The sequence below is a fragment of the Mus musculus genome, chromosome 13 (genome assembly GCF_000001635.26).
Source record: "Mus musculus strain C57BL/6J chromosome 13, GRCm38.p6 C57BL/6J".
In the NCBI taxonomy this organism is placed as follows: Eukaryota; Metazoa; Chordata; class Mammalia; order Rodentia; family Muridae; genus Mus; species Mus musculus.
In genome coordinates this window covers 77,707,817-77,729,230 of record NC_000079.6, presented here as the reverse complement: position 1 = coordinate 77,729,230, position 21,414 = coordinate 77,707,817, and the positions used below count along the sequence as shown (strand labels likewise).

The following is a 21,414-nucleotide window of genomic DNA, read 5'->3' as shown; positions in this document are numbered from 1 at the left end:
AAGAAAGAAATTGAAGAAGATGTCCAAAAATAGAAAGATCGTCCACGCCCATGAGTTAGGATTAACACAGTAAAAGCAGATATCCTACCAAAAGGGGTCTACAGATTCAACACAATCCCCAGCAAAAATCCAATACTATTCTTTACAAAACGTGAAAGGACAATTCTAAATTTCATATGGAAAAACAAAACACCCAGGAGAGCTAAAACCATCCTGTACAATAAAAGTACTGCTGGATGTCCTATCATCCCTGATTTCAAGTTGTACTACAGAGCTATAATAATAAAAACTGCACAGTCTTGGCATAAAAACAGACACATTGATCAAGAGAATCAAACTGAAAACTTAGACACGCATACCTGATTTTTTTATAAATAATTCATAAATACACACTGGAAAAAAGACAGCATCTTCAACAAATTGGATGTCTACAAGAGGAAGGTTACGAATAGATCCATATTTATCACCCTGCACAAAACTCAAGTCCAAGTGGATCAAAGACTTCAACATAAAACTGAACACAATGAACCTGGTAGAAGAGAAAGTGGGAAATAGCATTGAATGCATTGACACAGGAGAAGACTTCCTGAACAGAAACTGATAGTGCAGGTGCTAAGATCAACAATTAATAAATGTGACCTCATGAAACTGAAAACCTCTGTAGGTAAAGGACACTGTCAACCAGAAAAAATAGCAGCCTTCAGAATGGGAAAAGATTTTTACCAACTCCATATCCAATAGGACTAATATCTAAAATACATAAAGAACTCAAGAAAGCAGACATAAAATACACCAAAAAAAAAAAAAGGATACAAATCTAAACAAAGAATTCTTAATAGAGAAATGTCAAATAGCTGAGAAACACTTAAACGTTCAACATGCCTAACCATCGGGAATGAAAATCAAAATTACTTCGAGATTCCATCTTACGTTTGTCAGAATGGCTAAGATCAGTAGCAAAATGACAGCTTATGCTACTGCGGATATAGAGCAAGGGGAGCACTCCCCCTTGCTGGTGTGAATGCAAACTCATATAGCCACTATGGAAATCAGTATGTCAGTTCCTCAGAAACTATGAAGTCACTCTACCTCAAGACCCAGCTATACTTCTTGACTATATACCCAAAGGACATTCCATCCTACTATAAGGACACTTGCTCAACTATGTTCAATGTGGCTTTATTCATAATATCCATAACCTGGGAACAACCTAGATGACCCTCAACAGAAGAATGGATGAATAAAATGTGGTACATTTACACAACAGAAATTACTCAGCTATTTAAAAAAGTAACATCATAAAATTTGTAGACAAATGAATAGAATTAGAAAAATCATCCTGAGTGAGATAACCCAAACAGAATGATGTATGATATGTATTCACTTAGAAAGGGCTATTACCCATTAAGTAAATGATAACCTAAGAATGCAATGAGAGTATACAGCAGTGTAAACTACAGACATGGTGATGGTATGGCCACTGAAGATACACTGATTGTGACAAATTACCATTTGGTTCAAGCAGCTCTCTTAATAGGGGATTTTATGCCTAGGTGGGTGAGACAAAGAGTGCTGACAAAGGGGACATTGTACATGCGCAGGGAGGCTAGAGAGGCAAGAGCTCTCTATATTTTCCACCTCGATGTGCTGTGGACCTAAAACAATTTACAAAATAAAATGTACTAAAATTTTCTCCATGAAAGAAACTGAGCTAAATTTAATAAATAACTTTTGAGGAAATGAAATCTTAGATATTACCAAAAACATATGACCCAAAGATGAGGCTAATAATATAACTCTAAAACGTTTTGTTAGATGTGATAGCTTCCATCAGCCACGTCTTACCATTATGTAGATCAAGACAGGAAAACTGCCCAGGACCAGAACCAATTGGCCTAGAGTATGTAGTAGGCACGCCTTTAACCCCACCACTCAGAGGCAGAGGCAGGCTGATCTCTGAGTTTGAGGCTAGCCTGGCCTACAGAGTTCCAGAATATTCAAAGCTACACAGTCAAACACTGTCTTAGAAAACCAAACCAACAATAAAAACATGAAAAGCAAGAACACATTTCTGAAAGTTGCCTTCTGACCTCCATACAAACTGCAAGTATACTGAGGCAAACATGCATCCACACTAACACATGATATACTTACATACATGCATATTTTTTCTTTTTTTTTTCAATTTTTATTAGATATTTTCTTCATTTACATTTCAAATGCTATCCCGAAAGTCCCCTATACCCCCCCACCACCACCCTGCTCCCCTATCCACCCACTCCCACTTCTTGGCCCTGGCAGTCCCCTGTACTGAGGCATATAAAGTTTGCAAGACCAAGGGGCCTCTTTTTCCAATGATGGCCAACTTCTGCTACATATGCAGGCCATCTTCTGCTACATATGCAGCTAGAGACATGAGCTCTGGGGGTACTGGTTAGTTCATATTGTTGTTCAACCTATAGGGTTGCAAACCCCTTCAGCTCCTTTGGTACTTTCTCTAGCTCCTCCATTGGGGGCCCTGTGTTCCATCCAATAGATGACTGTGAGCATCCACTTCTGTATTTGCCAGGCATTGGCATACCCTCACAAGAGACAGCTATATCAGGGTCATGTCAGCAAAATCTTGCTGGCATATGTAATAGTGTCTACATTTGGTGGCTGATTATGGGATGGATCCCCGGGTGGGGCAGTCTCTGGATGGTCCATCCTTTCGTCTCAGCTCCAAACTTTGTCTCTGTAACTCCTTCCATGGGTATTTTGTTCCCCATTCTAAGGAGGGATGAAGTATCCACACTTTGGTCTTCTTTCTTCTTGGGTTTCATGCGTTTTGCAAATTGTATCTTGGGTATTCTGAGTTTCTGGGCTAATACCCACTTATCAGTGAGTCATGCATATTTTTAAACTAAATAAAAAATTGTAGCAATAACAACAAAGGTGTATCTTATAATACTAGTCAAACAAAAGGACGTAAGATAAGTCCTTCCAAATACATGTACTAAAATATAACCCCAAATGTGTGGACATCAATAAGTGATACACATGTACAAAGCACTCTAGAATGGGAGTCATCCTTCAAAAGCAAGGCCCAAGAGTTAGGGAGATGGCTCAGTAGGCAAGGCACTTGCCATGCACACAAAAGGACCAGAGGTGGGTTCCCAAGCACCCATGAAAGTTCTAGTCAGGCTGGCAGCCTGCCTCTAATCCCAGTACTCAAGTTGTAGAGGCAGGGCATTGTTGGAGCAAGGCTGGCTAGCTAAACTAGCTGTACCAGTGAGCTCTGGGTTCAAGTAAGACAGTGTGCTGCCTCTTACTTCCACATGCTCATGTACCTGCACACAGGTATGGGCCCACACACAATAAACATGAAAACACACAAGCACATACACCAGATGCATCTACAACGTTACTTCTAGAACTTTTAAGTTCATGGTTCTTAGCAAGAGCCCAACATGCAGATGATTTATTTCTATAAATTGCTCACATGTAACTTCTATCTAAAGCAATTTCTCTTAATAGAATTCACCAGATATTTGATACTTAAAAGAGAAAATATAATTTCATGAAAAGAACTTTGGACCCTCCAAAATATTAACATGACACAGAGTAAGAAGCTACTTACCTACAAATGCCTAGTCTCTTACAGACAGACAGACAGACACACACACACATTCACTCACTCACACACACATTCACTCACTCACACAGGATATATTGTTACCTATAGATCACTCCTATATTCCAAAGCCCACCAGAATTATTCAGACTTAACACTCCTTAGCAGTTTAGACTGTCCTGCCTTGTCTTGCCAGAGGCTACCCAATAACAGATGTGGTTCTTAAAACTTTACGCCTGCATCTGCCTGGAGACCAAAACCTAGTATTTGTCTTGTAACCATGCATGGGGATCTATGCCTCTCATTTCTTGGAGGAACTTTGGGCAGCATTAAACTCCTCTTACAATGTGTTGACTGAACTTTGCATATTACCAATTAGAAATACAGAAAAACAAGTGAAAAAGAATTATAATCAGAAAGTTGTACTTAAGGAACTAATTCCAACTGGCCTCATTCATACCAGGATTTGACTTATTTCATGAGACTATAGAGGTGATGGAAGAATCATATGTGTATACAGGAAGGACATGGATGATCAGGGATACGGTAATCTCCAAAATGTTCCCCAGTGAGACCTAACTAACTCCAAAGAGTCATAACCTCCAACACTGTTATTAGACGCGTTCTCACGACCGGCCAGGAAGAACACCACAGACCAGAATCTTCTGCGGCAAAACTTTATTGCTTACATCTTCAGGAGTCAGAGTGCAAGAAGCAAGAGAGAGAGAAAACGAAACCCCGTCCCTATTAAGGAGAATTTTCCTTCGCCTAGGACGTGTCACTCCCTGATTGGCTGCAGCCCATCGGCCGAGTTGACGTCACGAGGAAGGCAGAGCACATGGAGTGAAGAACCACCCTCGGCACATGCGCAGATTATTTGTTTACCACTTAGAACACAGCTGTCAGCGCCATCTTGTAACGGCGAATGTGGGCGCGGCTCCCAACACAACACCATATAAGAGCTGGCTTTGGTAACCAATACGGTAGATCTAAATAACTTTAAAAGTCCCACAGTCTTTACATATTCTTAAAATTTCAATCTCTTTATAATATACATCTCTTTTAAAATTCAAAGTCTTTTTACAATTAAAAGTCTCTTAACTGTGGGCTCCACTAAAACAGTTTCTTCCTTCAAGAGGGAAAATATCAGAGCACAGTCACAATCAAAAGCAAAAGTCAATCTCCAACCGTCCAATGTCTGGGATCCAACTCACGATCTTCTGGGCTCCTCCAAGGGCCTTGGGTCACTTCTCCAGCCATGCCCTTTGTAGCACAGGCGTCGTCCTCTAGGCTCCAGATGCCTGTACTCCACTGCTGCTGCTGCTCTTGGTGGTCATCTCATCTTTGATATATGTTACAAAGGATTGTGGTGTTTATTTGGAGCATTCCTCCTCCTCTTCTCCCTCATCCTCCTCCCCTTCCTCCTCTTCTTCCTCTTCTTCCTCTTCTTCCTCTTCCTCCTCTTCTTCCTCTTCCTCCTCTTCTTCCTCCTTTCTCCCTCTCCCTCTCTCTCTCCCTCTCTCCCCCCAACTTCTTCCTGTCTTCTCTTTCTCAGTTGACGAGGTTTGGAACAGTCATGTTATGATCAGTCCTATCAAGAGCTCTACATTTTTAAAGGAGGCTTCCTGCCAAGAGCTTGGAGTAGATCCTACAGAGCCAAATTACAGACAAAAGTAGCCCCGGCTGACATCTTAATCTCAGAGCATCCCAGATAAAAGGCTCCTAAATCTCTGACACTGTGAAGCTGTTTGAGATGATAAAGGATTTTGCTTTAAGCTGCTAAATTTGGAGGTAATTTATTACACAGCAATAGGCAACATATATTTAAATCCTTAATAAACTAGTGAATGCCGCTTAGGCTTCCAGACTCCTTAGTTCTCGTCAGCACTGGATTGCCTAGTGATTTTCCAATTCAGCAGTAATTTATATTCCACGTGAGAAAGGAGCTTCCTGTAGATTTGCTGAAACATGAGTGGTGTCTTTAACATACTTTCGATTTCAAAACAAACAATAAAACATTGGTGTAAAATTTGGTATTTTTCAATAATGAGTTAAGCTAGTTGAAAATCTTTATTCCTTTTAGAATTTAGAAGAAACAGAATGAAAATGGGAGGAAGAAAACTTGAGTTTTTAATTAAAACACTTAAAAAACACAAACACATATGCTTGTTTTCATAAAAATAATTATACAAGTTTCTTGTTAAGAAAAATATTCAGAATAAATAAACTTGTTTTAAACAGTTTATTTTCAATGATAACACTGAAATACCCAGTTTTTTTAGTTCTTGAAGTATTACTCATGCACATAAAATTTTAACTATTGCTATCATTCACAGTCTCAAAAGAATGAATTCCTAGATCTAAATAATACTCTGATCAAAACTACCAAGAAACACATCAGTACACACTGACTTAATAAATCACCCATCTATTTAAAAGACTATTCAATAGCCCTATAAGAGTAGTAAATAGGTTTTCAGCATGTTCTGATCCTGGAGTAAAAGGTCCATATTGGTATGAATCGTATTAGTAGCTCTAATATTACTTAGCTCCTTAATATTACTTACCTCCTAAAATACTAAGCATAAATATAACTTTATACATCAGGTAAAAGGTAAATCTATATTTTAAGGCTATTCTAAAGCTAGACAGCTCAATGATGAATAGCATTTGCTTCTCTGCCTGAAAACCTGAGTTGGGTTTCCAGCACCTATGCCAGGTACTTAGAGCTGCCTGTCACTCCAGTTCCATTGGAATCCAACATCCTCTTCTAGTTGGACTCTTCACATGCAGCATATCCTCGCACAGACACTCACCCAATACAGAAGCAAAAATAAAATTAAAACTATAAAATATAAAAGTAAAATATTCTAAACAGCATAGTTCTTTAAATGTGTGATATATCTTACTGTAATATAAACATGTTCAATTAAATTATTTTCAAGTGTAGAAAAAAAAATTGCTCTGGACTTAGTTCCTAGTGCGCTGCACAGATATAGTATTGCTGGATCTTCGTTCCTTTTCCGTTACCTTTGTTTCTTACTCAGCCACTTTACATGATATAATCTACAAGTCCTCACTGAACCCTTCCTCCTCTATTTCTTGTTTCACGTGTTTGAATAATTTCAGATGATACTTTTAGACCACATGAAATCTAATCACACACAGAGGCACACACACACACACGCACATATAACAAACACACAGGCACATGCACAAAACACACATACACATGCATGCCTGAGCACACACACACATGCATGCACATGCACAAGCACACAAGACTACCCATTCATTAGTACTTTATTATGCTTAGACTGATATAGCAAAACCCACAGTGTTTTAACGACAGTGAATTTCCAAAGTATTAGAATGTCCAACAAGATTGAGTCTATGCTGAAGGCTATTTTCCTTGCAAACAATTACATTCTTGCTGAAAAAGACTCTGGAGTCTCTTCACAATGACACTAACCCTGTAAAATCAGGGTCCCACTCCTATTCTCTCAGTTAACCTTTTGCAAATATGCTATTTGGGATTGGAAGTTCCACATATGGACTGGGTGGGAGGAGAAAACTGAATTCACACAATTCTGTCTGTGGCTTCCTCAAATCACATCCTTATCACCCAAATCACAAAACACAATAATGTGATTCTAATACACCCAAAAGTCTTACCTTATTTCACAATCAATGTTAAAATGTAATGTCCAAAGATATAGCTAAAAACATCTAAATCAGATATGGGTGAGACATGAGGTACAATTTGCCCTTAAAAAAAATAGTTCCTCTGCATCAGTGAACCTATGAGAGCCAATAAGTTATATACTTTACAAATACAATGGTAGGAGTGTCCTTGTGGGAAACCTAATGGTAGGACCCTTTTCGTTCTCCTGGGTTACTTTGTCCAGGTTGATATCCCTGAGAGGCCTGCCATTTTCTGAAGAGAAACAGAGAAGTGGAAGTTGAAGAGAGGAGAGGTGGGAGGTAGAACTGAGAGGAAGGAGGGGAAACTATGGTCAGAGTGTAAAATATGAAAGAAGAATAAATTAAATTTTTTTTTAAATCCAATGGTAGGGACTGGAATAGTTCAGTTGGTAGAGTGCTTGCCTGATAGTCAAGAAACTCTGGGTATGGCCAGCATAAAACCAAGGGGTAGGAGCAGGAGGATCAGATGTTAAACTCATCCTCAGCTACACAGTGAGTTCAGATTAAGGGTAGGCTGCGCTACAGGAAACCTTGCCTCACAGTAAAAATATATTCATTCTCCTGAGCTCCTAGTCAAGGCTACATAGCATGTTCCAGGACAGCTCTGGCTAATAACTGATCCCTGACAAGAAAAGAAGGAAGTATGGGAGGGAATGGGGTGGGGAGGGGGAGGGGAAAGGAGAGGGAGGGAGGGAGGCAGGGAGGGAAAACAACATGGAAAACAAGGCTATGCTCCCCACCTTGGTATGCTGCTGCCTTGCCACAGAAGGCAATCAGATCAATCAAGTATGGCTGAAAAACTCAAGTTATGGACCAAAATAATCTTTTTTTAAAGATTTATTTATTTATTATATGTAAGTACACTGTAGCTGTCTTCAGACACTCCAGAAGAGGGTATCAGATCTCATTACGGATGGTTGTGAGCCACCATGTGGTTACTGGGATTTGAACTCAGGACCTTTGGAAGAGCAGTCACTGCTCTTAACCACTGAGCCATTTCTCCAGCCCCAAAATAATCATTTTCTCTTTGTAATTTGAATGACAATTTGATTGCAATTGTAATTTGATTGCTAATATAGAAAGCTAGATAACATGCTCAGAAGCTCAGTACTTCATTGACCTCAGAAGCTAATGGAAGTTCCTGATCAATCCGCATGACTGTTCATTTCCCACACCATTTGCACACATGCACTACAAAGTCCATGGCTCTTATCTCCTACTTCAACTTCATCTCTCACTACAAATTTCCCCCAATGTCAACTGGCATAGAGGTAATCAAGTATCTATTCAGTATTTTTTAAATGATCCTTTCTGAGTTTCTTAAATAAGCAATCCTTTTTTTCTTAAAAGCCAAGTTAAATCATAAAGACTTTATACTTGCTATCACATCCTATACAAGACTTTGTTAAAATGTAAACTATTTTAACAAAGTCCTGTCATGACTGTAGATGTCCAACCTAGCACATGAGATCCTCAAGTGTGGCGTGCAGACCACTTTATGACTAAGGGTGTCTACCTTTACTGACAGGAAAAACAGTCACCTTTCTGTTTTCATGGTTTGGTCCCTCAACTTCAGCTCCTCTATGTCTTAAGCTTTATCTGAACCTAGTATGCTAGACGTATTATTATTTATCAGTCTCTCTGTGCATATATAAATGTATACAAATGTGTGTGCATAGGAACACATATTCTGGATCAAACATGGTGGTCAGAAGATAATTCAGGGGAATCAATACTCACCTTCCACCATGAGCTCTGGGGCTCAGGTCATAAGCCTGCCCTGTTCTTCTCTTTTGAGACAAGCCATAACCCTGTTCAACCAATCCTTGCATGATAGATCTCCTTTCTTTTCTATCTGAAGCTCTTCAATCTGACTGATCTCATCCTTTTAATCCACACAAATTTCTAAATATTACCACTTAAGAAAAATCATCCCAATCAGACCTGCTGGGCCTGAACCATTCAGGGACATCATGGGACCAAAGCCATCCAGATGGCTAAAGGCCCTCAAAACACAATCAACAAAAGCCAGGGCAAAATGGGACCTTCAATGTACAACTATCCTACTATAGCAAGCCCTGGATAACACAACCAAAGCACAAGAAAATGACCTTAAATCCAGTCTTATAGAGATGATAGAGGCTGTTAAAGAGGAAATGAATACATCCCTTAAAGAAATACAAGAAAATACAATCAAACAGGTAGAGGTCTTTAAAGAGGAAAAAACAAATCCTTTAAAGATTTACAGGAAAATACAATTAAGCAGGTGGAGGAATTAAATAAAATATACAGGACCTGAAAGTAGAAATTGAAGCAATAAAGAAAACACAAACTGAGGGAATCCTGGAGATGGAAAGCCTAGAGAAGAGAACGCGAATAGCAGACATGACCATCACCAACAGGATGGATACAGGAGATGGAAGAGAGAATCTCAGGCATAGAAGTTGCAATAGAAAAAAATGATACACCAGTCAAAGAAAATATTAAATCTAAAACATTCCTGGCACAAAACACCCAGGAAATCTGGGACACCATAAAAAGACCTATCCTAAGAATAACAGTAATAGAAGATGAAGAATTCCAGCTCCAAGGGCCAGAATCAATTTTCAAGCAAACTGTAGAAGAAACCTTTTCCAATCTAAAGAAAGAGATACCTATAAACATACAAGAAGCTTATAGAACACCAAGTAGACTTGACTAGAAAAGAAAATCCTCTCACCACACAATAATCAAAACACAAGTCTACAAAACAAAGAAAAAATATTAAAAGGAGCAAGGGAAAAAGGACAGATAAAATGCTGAGGTAGACCTATCAAAAATACACCCAACTTCTCAACATAGACTCTAAAAGCTGGAAGGGCCTGGACTAAAAAAAAAAATCACAAATGCCAACCTAAACCACTATACCCAGCAAAACTCTCAAACACCATAGATGGAGAAAACAAGGCATTTCAAGACAAATGCAAATTCAAACAATAACTATTAATCCACAAATTCATCCATGCAAAAAATACTTGAGGGAAAACTTCAATCCAAAGGATAACTATATCCAAGAAAACACAGGAAACAATTTCATGCCAGAAAAAAAAGGGGAGGAGGGATATTTCTCTCTCTCTCTCTCTCTCTCTCTCTCTCTCTCTCTCTCTCCTCCACCACCACCACCACCACCACCACCATCAAAATAACAGGAAAAAACAATTGGCTAACAAAACGGGTGTGAAAACAGAATCCATTAATCTGCTGCATACAAGAAACACACCTCAGCAATAAATATAAATATTAGTCGCAGAATAAAAGGGGGAAAAATTTTTCCAAGCAAACAGACTCAAGAAGCAAGTCATCCTAACATCTAATAAAATTATATATTAGATAATACAATATGAATAATACAATAATATAAATATATAATGTATGAATGTATACAAAATATATAATATATATAATAAAATAAAAATAAGAATAAAATAAAATTTAAAAATCAACCAAAATTAATCAAAGAGACGGGAAGAATACTTCATACTCATCAAAGAAAAAGATTTACCGAGATGATGTCTCAATTCTGATTATCTATGCCCTAAACAACAAGGGCATCTACATTTATAAAAGAAACATTGCTGAAGCTTAAATTGCACATTGAAAACAACATAATAATGGGAGATTTCAACATCCCACTCTGACCAATTGACAGGTCATCCAGTCAAAAACTAACAGAGAAATAATAAAACAACATACATTATGAATGAAATGGACCTAACAGACATCTATAGAATATTTCACCTAAACACAAAAGAATATACTTTTTTTCTCACCACTTCATGGATCCTTCTCCAAAATTGACCACACAGTCAGTCAGAAAACAAGACTCAACAGACACAGAAAAACTGAAATAACACCTTGAATCTTATCAGACCATCATGGATTAAAACTAAACTTCAACAACAACAGAAAAATCAGAAAGTCTCATGGAAATTGACAACTCTCTACTCCATGATCTCTGTCAGGGAAGGAATAAAAGACTTTCTAGAATTCAATGAAAATGAAAGCATAACATACCCAAATTTATGGGAAACAATGAAAGCAGCGTTAAGGGGAAATTTCATAGCACTAAGTGCCTCCATAAAGAAATTAGAGAGTTCTCAATACCAGCAATTTAAAAGTACACTTGAATGCTCTAGAAAAAAAAAAAGAAAGAAAGAAAAAGAAGAAGCAAGCACACCAAAAATAGCAGAAGGCGGAAAATAATCAAAGTTGGGGTTAAAATCAATCAGTTAGAAACAAAAGAATACAAAGAATCAATGAAACCACAAACTGGTTCTTTGAAAAAAATCAGTAATATAGACAAACCCATAGCCAAACTAACCAAAAGAAAGAGACAGTATCCAAATAAACAAAAGCAGAAGTGAAAAGGGAGACATAGCAACAAACACTGAGGAAATTCAAAGAATCATTAGGTCTTTCTTCAAAAGCCTGTATTCAAAATTGGAAAATGTTAATGAAATGGACAATTTTCTAAACAGATGCTATTAAAGTTAAATCAAGATCAGTTAAACTATTTAAACAGCCCTATAACCCCTCAAGAAATAGAAGCAGTCATTAAAAGGCTCATGAGCAAACAAACGGGAAAAAAAAGCCCAGGGACAGATGGCTTTAGGACAGAATTCTACCACACTTTCAAACTAGAGCTAGTACAATACTCCTCAAACTATTTCACAAAATAGAAACAAAAGGAACACTGCCAAACTCATTCTATGAAGCCACAGTCACCCTGATACCTCAACCACACAAAGACTAAACAAAGATAAAGAGTTTTAGACTGATTTCTCTATTAACACTGATACAAAAATACTCAATAAAATACTCTCAAACCAAATCCAGGAACACATCAAAAACATAATCCATCATAAAATAGGCTTCATCATGTGGATAAAGTGATGGTTCAATTTACAAAAATCCATCAATGTCATCCACAATATAAATAAACTAAATGAAAAATAATCATATGATCATCTCATTAGATGCTGAAAAAGTCTTCGACAAAATTCAACACCCCTTCATATTAAGAGTATTAGAGACATCAAGGATAAAAGGCACATATCTAAACATAATTGAAGCAATATACAGCAAGCCAATAGCCACCATCAAGCTAAATGGAGAAAAACTTAAATTAATTCTACTAAAGTCAGAGATAAGACAAAGCTGCCCACTCTCTCCTCTTCAATATAGTATGCGAAGTTCTAGCCAGACCAATAAGACAACTAAAGGAGATCAAATGGATACAAATTATAGAAGAAATCAAAATATCACTATTCGCAGATGATATGATAGTATACATAAGTGATCCCAAAATTCCCATCAACAACAGCAAACCAAGAGCCAACATCAAACTAAATGGAAAGAAACTTGAAGCAATCCCGCTAACATCAGGGAAAAGACAGGCTGCCCACTCTCTCCTTATCTATTCAGTATTGTACTCAAAGTTCTAGCCAGAGCAATTAGACAACAAAGACTAAGGGGATACAAATTGACAGAGAAGTCAAGTATCGCTATTTGCAGATGATAGTATAGTATATAAAAGCAACCCCCAGAATCCACCAGAGAACTACTGCAGCTGATAAACAACTTCAGCAAAGTGGCTGGATATAAAATTAACTCAAACAAATCAGTAACCTTCCTTTATATAAATGAAAAACAGGCTGAGAAATAAATTAAAGAAACAACACCCTTCACAATAGTCACAAATAATATGAAATACCCTGTTGTAACTAACCAAGCAAGTGAAAGATCTATATGACAAGAACTTCAAGTCCATGAAGAATAAAACTGAAGAAGATATCAGAAGATGGAAAGATCTATCTCCCAAGCTCATGGGTAAATAGGATTAACAGAGTGAAAATGGCCATCTTACCAAAAGCAATCTACAGATTCAATGCAAACCCCATCAAAATTCCAACACAATTTCAAAGAAAAACTCTCAATATCGTATGAGAAAATAAACCCAAGATAGCCAAAACAATCCTGAACAATAAAAGAACTTCTGGGGGAATCATCATCCCTGACCTCAAGCTGTACTACAGAGCAACAGTGATAAAAACTGCATGGTATTGGTACAGAAACCGACACGCTGATCAATGGAATCGAATTGAAGACCCACAAATAAAACCACAAGTCTATGGACACAGCTTTTGATAAAGAAGCCAAAACCATACTACAGAAAAATTAAAAGCATCTTCAACAAATAATGCTGGTCTAACTGGATGTCTACATGGGGAGGAATGGGAATAGATTGTATTTATCACCCTGCACAAAACACAAGTTCAAGGACCTCAACATAAAACAACATAAAAACACTAAATCTCATGGAAGGGAAAGTAGAAAATACCCTTTAATGAATGCATTGGTACAGGAGGCAATTTCCTGAAAAGAACACCAATGATTCTAAGATCAATAATTGGTAAATGCGATTTTGTGAAACTGCAAAGGATGCTGTTACTAAGACAAAACGAGCCAGGTGGTGGTGGGGCATGCCTTTAATCCCAGCACTTGGGAGGCAGAGGCAGGCGGATTTCTGAGTTCGAGGCCAGCCTGGTCTACAAAGTGAGTTCCAGGACAGCCAGGGCTACACAGAGAAACCCTGTCTCGAAAAAAACAAAAAAAAAACCAAACAAACAAAAAAAGACAAAACGACACCCTACAGATTGGTAAAGGATTTTCACCAACCATACACAGGACAGAGGGCTAATATCCAAAATTTATATGGAACTCAAGAATTTAAATACCATCAGCCCAAATAACCCAATTTAAAAATGGGGAACAGCACTAAACAGAATTCTCAACAGAGGAATCTTGAATGGCCAAGAAGCACCTAAATAAATGTTCAAAGTCCTTACTCATCAGGGAAATGCAAATCAAATCGAGTCTGAGATTCCGTTTTACACCAGACAGAATGGTTATGAACACTCCCCCATTACTGGTGGGACTTCAAACTTGTACAGCTTTGGAAAACATTTGGCAGTTTGTCAAAAAACTGGAAATAGTACTACCTCAAGACCCACCTATAGACCTCTTCTGGCATATATCCAAAAGATGATCCACAAACCCACAAAGACACTTGTTCATATTCATAGGCTTCTTTCATAATAGCCAGAAACTGGAAACAATCTACATGTCCCTCAACTGAAGAATGGATTTAAAAAATGTCATACATCTATACAATGGAATAATAATCAGCTATTAAGGACAAAGACATCATAAATTTTGCAGGCAAATGGACGGATATGGAGAATATCATCCTGAGTGAGGTAACCCAGTCCCAAAGAGACGAGTATGCTACATACTCACTTATAAGTGGATATTAGCATAAAATAAAGGTACCCATGCTACACTCCACAGACCCAAAGAAGCTAAACAAGAAGGCTTGAATCTCACTTAGAAGAGTGAATAAAATAGTCGTAAGAGGCAGCTGGAGGGAGGGAACTGGGTGGGAGAGGGGAAGGGGAGGGAGAATGGGATGGGGGTCTAAATCAGGTGTGGGGAGGGATGGGAAGAGTGGCTAGATCTTCAGCTGACTGAGATGTAGAGATGGGGGGGCATCTCCAGGAAGAGATTCTTGGGAGGTGCCCAAGAATCAGTGAGGGTGTCCTTAGCTGTGTGGGGATATAGAACCTGTGGAAGCCACCCGTAGCAGGCACAAAATCCAATGGAAGGATGGGAACACCAGCCCATCCATAGAAATTTTGACCCAAGGTTTAATCCTATCTACAGGAGATGCATGGACAGGGGATGGAACAGAGACTGAGGGAGAGGCCAACCAATGACTGGCCCAGCTTTGGACCCATCCCATGTGCAAGCACCAATCCCTGACACTATTAATGATATTCTGTTATGCTTTCAGACAGGAGTCTGGCATGGCTGTCCTCTGAGAGCCTCCACCCAAGAGCTGACTCGGACAGATGCAGACATCCACAGCCAAATATTAGATGGAGCTTGGGGACTCTTATGGAAGAGTAGGAGGAAGGATTAAGGGCACCTAAAGGGAAAGAAACTCCACAGGAAGACCAGCAGAGTCAACTAACTTGGACCCTTGAGGGTCTCAGAGACTGAAATCAACCAAACATACATGGGCTGGCCCTGCCTCCTCACAAAGATGCAGCAGATGTGCAGCTTCGTCTTCATGTGGGTCCAGGACAAATGGAGAAGAAGCTATCCTAAAAGCTGTTGCCTGCATATGGGATATGTTGTTCTTCTGGCTGGGCTGCCTTTTCTGGTCTTAGCGGGAGAAGATACACCTACCCTCACAGAGACTTGATATGCCAGGGTGGAGGGAAACCAGGCAGGGGGCCTCCACCATCTCAGAGAAGAAGAGGAGGGTGCATGTTACAAAAAAGTATGCATACAGTAAATGCTCTGCTGATCTGTCCTAACAGTAATATTTTCTCAGAAACAAAAATTATTATATACATTGCAAACCAAAGTGTGTCCAAATACTGGAGGATAATGATGTAGAGAAGGCAATGCAGTGCTGCCATCTCTAACTCGCACGTAACTTAGCTGCAAAGCCTTGAGCAAGTCAGTCATCTGTCACCCCATATCTAGCAAATTCATAAATTTCAGTTAGCCAAAAAATGATAAGGGACTTTATGGCATAATTTTCTTCATTCATTATTTAAACTACAGAAGAATGGTTGACTTAAATGAGCTTTATAACTGAGTTTATAAGCATATGTCCAAAGTTACTCAGTTACTCTAACCTAGTGGATAGTCAGGCATCCTTCAGTAAGATACTTCCTTCTATTTTAAACATTAAATATAAAAATATTTTAATGACTAACATGGTAGTTCCTGCCTTTAATCCCAGATTTTGAGAGGCAGAAGCAGGTGGATCTCTGAGTTTGAGACCAGCCTTAGTCTACATGACAAGTTCTAGACCAGCCAAAGTTACATAGTAAGAGCCTGTCTGGGTAGAGTTGGGGGGAGGGGAGGGAGGTTGTATTCAACTAAATCTCTGTCATAGGAACTAAAATCATGTGGTACACATTCTCAAGGATTTACGCTTATTCTGCAGAACTACACACAGCTCATACCTTCCAACAACGGCTACTGAACCACAGAAATGGAAACATATTACTTGATATGGAGCAGGTCCCCTGGATTCTGAGGGCCCAGTGTTTTGCTTCAGAACCACATGCTGAGAAGTTATGAGGGATTTGCACTCTCTTGACCTCTCCCCCATACCATTCCAAGCTGTGAATCTATAGTGCTCATTACTTGCTTGTTGGGCCGTCTCTGTGTTGTCAGTCATGGCGCTCCCTGTCTATTATTATTACTGATCTCCTTTGTCACTGCCCATCTAGCCACTGACTGCTTTATTGCTGCCCAGCATATCTTTTCTCTTCATCAATTTCCTTCAGTGTCCTTCTCTTCTCAGCTAGCAAACAAAGGTGGTCCACTTCACAGGTACAGCCAGCCAATCAATATACCTTTTTCCTTTCAATTAAAGAAGAAAACAACAAAGCAAAACAGAGATCTTTGGTTTCTCTGAGCTGTTCTCACCACAATGTGACACTGAAAGTTTTGTTCACTGTACAAAGGAGACTTTAGAGTTCTGTTTTTGTTTTTGTTTAATTTCTAAGTATGGGGTATAGACACCTAGCCTATAGGCATTTGAGGGCTTTTATTATTATAGAACTTTAAGGTTAAAAAGCAAGAAAACACATGGTGTTTGCCATCTTAAAAGGCAACCCAATACTTAAAATATCACAAATAAATCTTTAAAAGTTTTACTGAAATCAGGTCTTAAATTAACAAGCTTGAGATATAGCTCGGTGCTATAGCACTTGTCCAGTATGCATAAGCCCCTGGTTCAATCCCTAGTACAACACACAACCCAAAGAGCTGGGACTGGCTGTTACACCTGTAAGCCTATTTAATCTTACTATGTGCGTGGATGTGGCAGAAGCATCATGAGTTTGAAGCCAGACTGGACTACAAAAACTATTTTAAAAACTCCAAAGTAGATATGTCAGTGACCAAAAAGCAGAGTAAAAAGTATTTAACATTACTAATATTATAGGACTGTGAACCAAAACCACAGCTCTACACAGTTATATGACTATGGCAATTACCCTTCTTTTAAAGGTTTCATGAGCTGGGTGTGGTGGCACACACCTTTAATCCCAGCACTCCGGAGGCAGAGGCAGGCAAATTTCTGAGTTCAAGGCCAGCCTGGTCTACAAAGTGAGTTCCAGGATAGCCAGGGCTACACAGAGAAACCCTGTCTCGAAAAACCCAAAAAAGTAAATAAATAAATAAAAGTTTCATGAAGATCTGGACAAAAGTTCACAACATTGTAAGGAAATTACAACCCTGTGCATGGCTGGTGGGAAAGAAAAATTGGTTAGTCATTGTGGTGCACAGTGTGACAATTCCTTAAAAACTTAAACATGGAATCACATTAGTCAGCTTTCTGTTATTATAACAAACACTAAGGTAGTTAGCATATAAAGAGAAAAGGTTCACTATGGCCAACAATTTTAGAGGGTTCAGTATGTCTTTAGTTGGCCCTATTGCTTGTGTACTTGTGGAAGGAGCACACTATGGTAGGAGCAGAAAGGAGCACATGGCAAAGCAAAGGGCTCACTTCTAGCCAAGAAGCAGAAACAAAGAGAGGAGGAAGGGGCTAAGGTCCCACTACCCTCCTCAAGGGCATGCCTTCGATGATGAAAACCTGTAAGCAAGACCGAATGGAAACCTCTGAGCACGACCTGATTCTTCCCCGTAGCACTTCTCTGAGGACGTAACCATAAAAGATGAGCATTCAAGATGTAAACTATTCCAAATTTTCATTTAATCAGCTTCATTTAAGGATATATAACCAAGAGAAATGAAAGTAAGGTAAACAGATGTTTGTGCACACAGCTGTATCATTTACAGTAGTAGCCAAAAAAGTAAACAATTCAAGCATCCACAGGTAAACAAATACATAAAAACTGATACATTTATACAGTGATTATTATATTCAGCTTTTAAAGGAAGGGCATTCTGACATATGCGATAACAATTGAAACGTAGGGACATTGTCCTAAGTTAAATAAGCCAGTCACAAAAGAACGAATGCTGTGTGAGTACACTCATATGATATGTCCACAATAGTCAGAGTCATAGACACAGAAAGAAGCTCCATTGTTGCCAGGGGCTTAAGAGAGTTAGCAATGAGGAGATAGTATTTAATATGTTACAGAGTTCATCCAGGAAAATGAGAAAGTACTGAAGACAAACAGCAATGATAGCTATTCAACAACATGAACATCATTTGCATTACTGAAGTCTTGAAATTGTTGTTGTTTTTCTTGTTGTTGTTGTTGTTGTTGTTGTCAGAGATGCCTCCTACTGCCCAACTAAAATATTTTATTAGGTACATTTTACTATAATGATAAAGAAAATGAAAAGTAAATTTGGTACAGAGGAGAGACATATTCACTAAATACTGACACTATTGGGCAAATCCAATCTAACAAAAACAAAGGGCAACATACATGACATTAACTGACTAAATGTTGCTCTTTATTGAGCATGGAAGTACCTTTACATGTGTACTGACCCTAGATTCTCCTCCCAAAGCTAACTAAGTTGGTGATCAATAAGCACAAACTATCATAAATGTAACAAGTCACTGAATACGCCTTCTCCAGACTACTAAGCCCTATATCTTTATTACTCCAGTGATAACAAATGTATTTCAACCTTAGAGCCTTTGTACTCAACTACACCATACCCCCCATAACTGTGGAATCCAGTTCCTCACTTAATTTGGATCTGTACTCAACAGCCCCTTCTCTCCTCCACTTGCTTCGTTTTTTCCTCGCTACCTTTCTCACTCCTGTTTATGCATCTGCATGAGGATTGATCTCCACCCACCACCAGTCCAGAACTTTCTGTATTGTTCACTACTATCTTCGCCGAACACAGCACATTATCAGACATACTGTTAGCGGCTAGTCAATACAAATAGATGAATGACTAGATCAATGCTCGAAGCTTTATAAATTCTATTTCCCTCCTGGCCTGGATTCTGTTCTCTATGTACAAGTGCAGCTGTAGTCTCGGCCAAAAAGCCATTCCAGGCAGCCCTTCGGTTCTCATCTCTTTGACAGGTTAAGGGACCAGACTCCGAGTTTAAAAGTAGGAAAGCTTACAAAATGCACCATACCAGTGCATACCAGTGCAATGACATTGAAACCCGAATTTAGCCTGCTCTGACTTAGTCTGAGAATGAAAAGGGGTATCTGTCCCTCACAAGAAAGGAAAAAGAATAAGGAGAAACAGAATACTTTGACAGTGCTTTAAGACAAGACCAACCATGAGCTTTAAGAGCACCACCACAATGGAGCTATTTCAAAACAAGGCAGTAACTGGTCCAGGCCACAGAACTTTTTCAATGCAGCTTTTTTGAGAATTTGGGGAGAATGGACAGTACGAATTGTCTCTTAAATATAGCCCAAACACTCTTAGGCAGAAGTTACTTGACTCCAAAGACAGACACTTTGGGAAAATGAGAAGCACGTGATGTGGTCTACTTCAGAAATAAGAAACTTACAGACAAATGTACACATCCTACTAACTACACATGATACAAGTTTTTGAGGGCATTTTATAAGCACACTTCAATGTTTGCTATTAATGCATGCCACAGCTTTGGTGGTTGACAATCTTTGCATGAAAACAAACAACTAAAAACAACTTCAACCAGACAACTGCAATACTGTAAGTGGAGGGTCTCTTCCTCTATCTAAGGTATCTGGTGAAAACCAGAGCTTCAGGGACTCAGACTCAGGCTAGCCACCCCAGGTCACACGTGTTCCTCCTGCCTGGAGAGTGGACAAGGCAGGTGAGGCAGCCCTTTTGCAAGATCTTGCACATAGGTAAGAGAAGTGACCCAGAGAGGACGCGTGGCTTCTGACAGTCAGGATCCCGGCGCCAGCATCCCGCCCGAGTCCCATCCAGGCCAGCCCCTCGGGGTCTCGCCCCTGCGGCGGCTGGCAGAGGTGGCCAGCGCAGTCCTACCTGAGCTCTGTCCCCAGCTGCAATGCTGAGAGGGTAGGTGCGAGGAGGCGTGGCCTTCCAGATCTCTGGGCGAACTCCCTTGCGCCCTGGCTCGGACTTTCTCTCTCAAGATCCGCGCCCCGACCAAGTTCGATTGCACTTCCGGGTCTGCAGGGAATTTAAACGTCATTACGCATGCGACGGCCGCGGCGCCAAGAACCCGGAAATGGGCGGAGCGAACCTCTACATCTGTTCCTGAGGCTCAGAGGGCAGTGTGTGTGTGGTGTGCGTTGTTGTGGCATGTCCCTGTCGTACGCTGCTATTCTAAACTATCCTAAAGCCTCGTTCTGAAAGAGGAATTTCAATATTCTCTGTGATGCTGGCCTTAAGCGAATTCCCCATGTCCGTCCATGGTTCATGTAAATTCACCCCACCCTTGATATTCAAGTTGAGACCTATGTTTGAAAAATTGTATTTATCACAAAATTAAGACAGGAAGTTAACCCTAATATCCTATTGAGAGCTAACTCAAATGAGAAGTATGTTGGTGTTCTGTTTATCCAAAAAAGGTCTAAAAATCCTTCTCTTTAGGGTAGAATAGTGGTGAGCAATAGACACAAATGATTTTAATATTTTATATGGTATTCTGATGTTTTCTCTGTTTTTTAATCCCAAAACCATTATTTTGCCAATTAAGGTCAAAGCATTTACTAAAGACACGAAGCTATGACTGACACCTCGGTAACTGTGAGGAAAGGCTGGTAGCTAGCAAACCTATATTTGTTATATTACCAGACAGGGAGTTCCAGAATTCTTGAAAGTATATTGTACCTCACTCCCATAATTTGTATCTCTTAAACTCAACTCCTGCTTCCTTCAGAACAAAGAGTGATGCAATTTATTGGCAGTGTGCTCTTACCCACTAAAATGTCAACTGGATGAAAACAGTGATTTTATCTTGCCTTTTAAGTATCCTCAACCAGGACAAGATGCCTGTCACAAAATATACAATAAACATCATTTGAATAAATTAATATCTATTCATTGCACTATTTGGA

The 21,414-nt window shown here is 39.2% G+C and overlaps 1 protein-coding gene across 13 annotated transcripts in view; it reads right to left on the bottom strand.

Annotated features, from left to right (window-relative positions):
• Fam172a (family with sequence similarity 172, member A) overlaps nt 1-20,554 on the bottom strand; it is a 457,564-nt gene extending 437,010 nt beyond the window's left edge. For 5 of the 13 annotated variants that reach the window (NR_028109.1, NM_138312.1, NM_001163419.1 and 2 more), the window contains exon 1: nt 20,378-20,541. Coding sequence is in view for 4 of the 13 variants with exons in the window: in XM_017315582.2 (XP_017171071.1) it covers nt 20,378-20,546 (169 nt within the window). In the remaining 9 variants the exon portion in view is untranslated. Of the gene's footprint in view, nt 1-20,377 lie in introns of all 13 variants that reach the window. The other 8 variants (XR_001780804.2, XR_003950473.1, XM_006517352.3 and 5 more) reach the window with 5 other exon arrangements.
• Between the last annotated feature and the right edge of the window lie 860 nt (nt 20,555-21,414).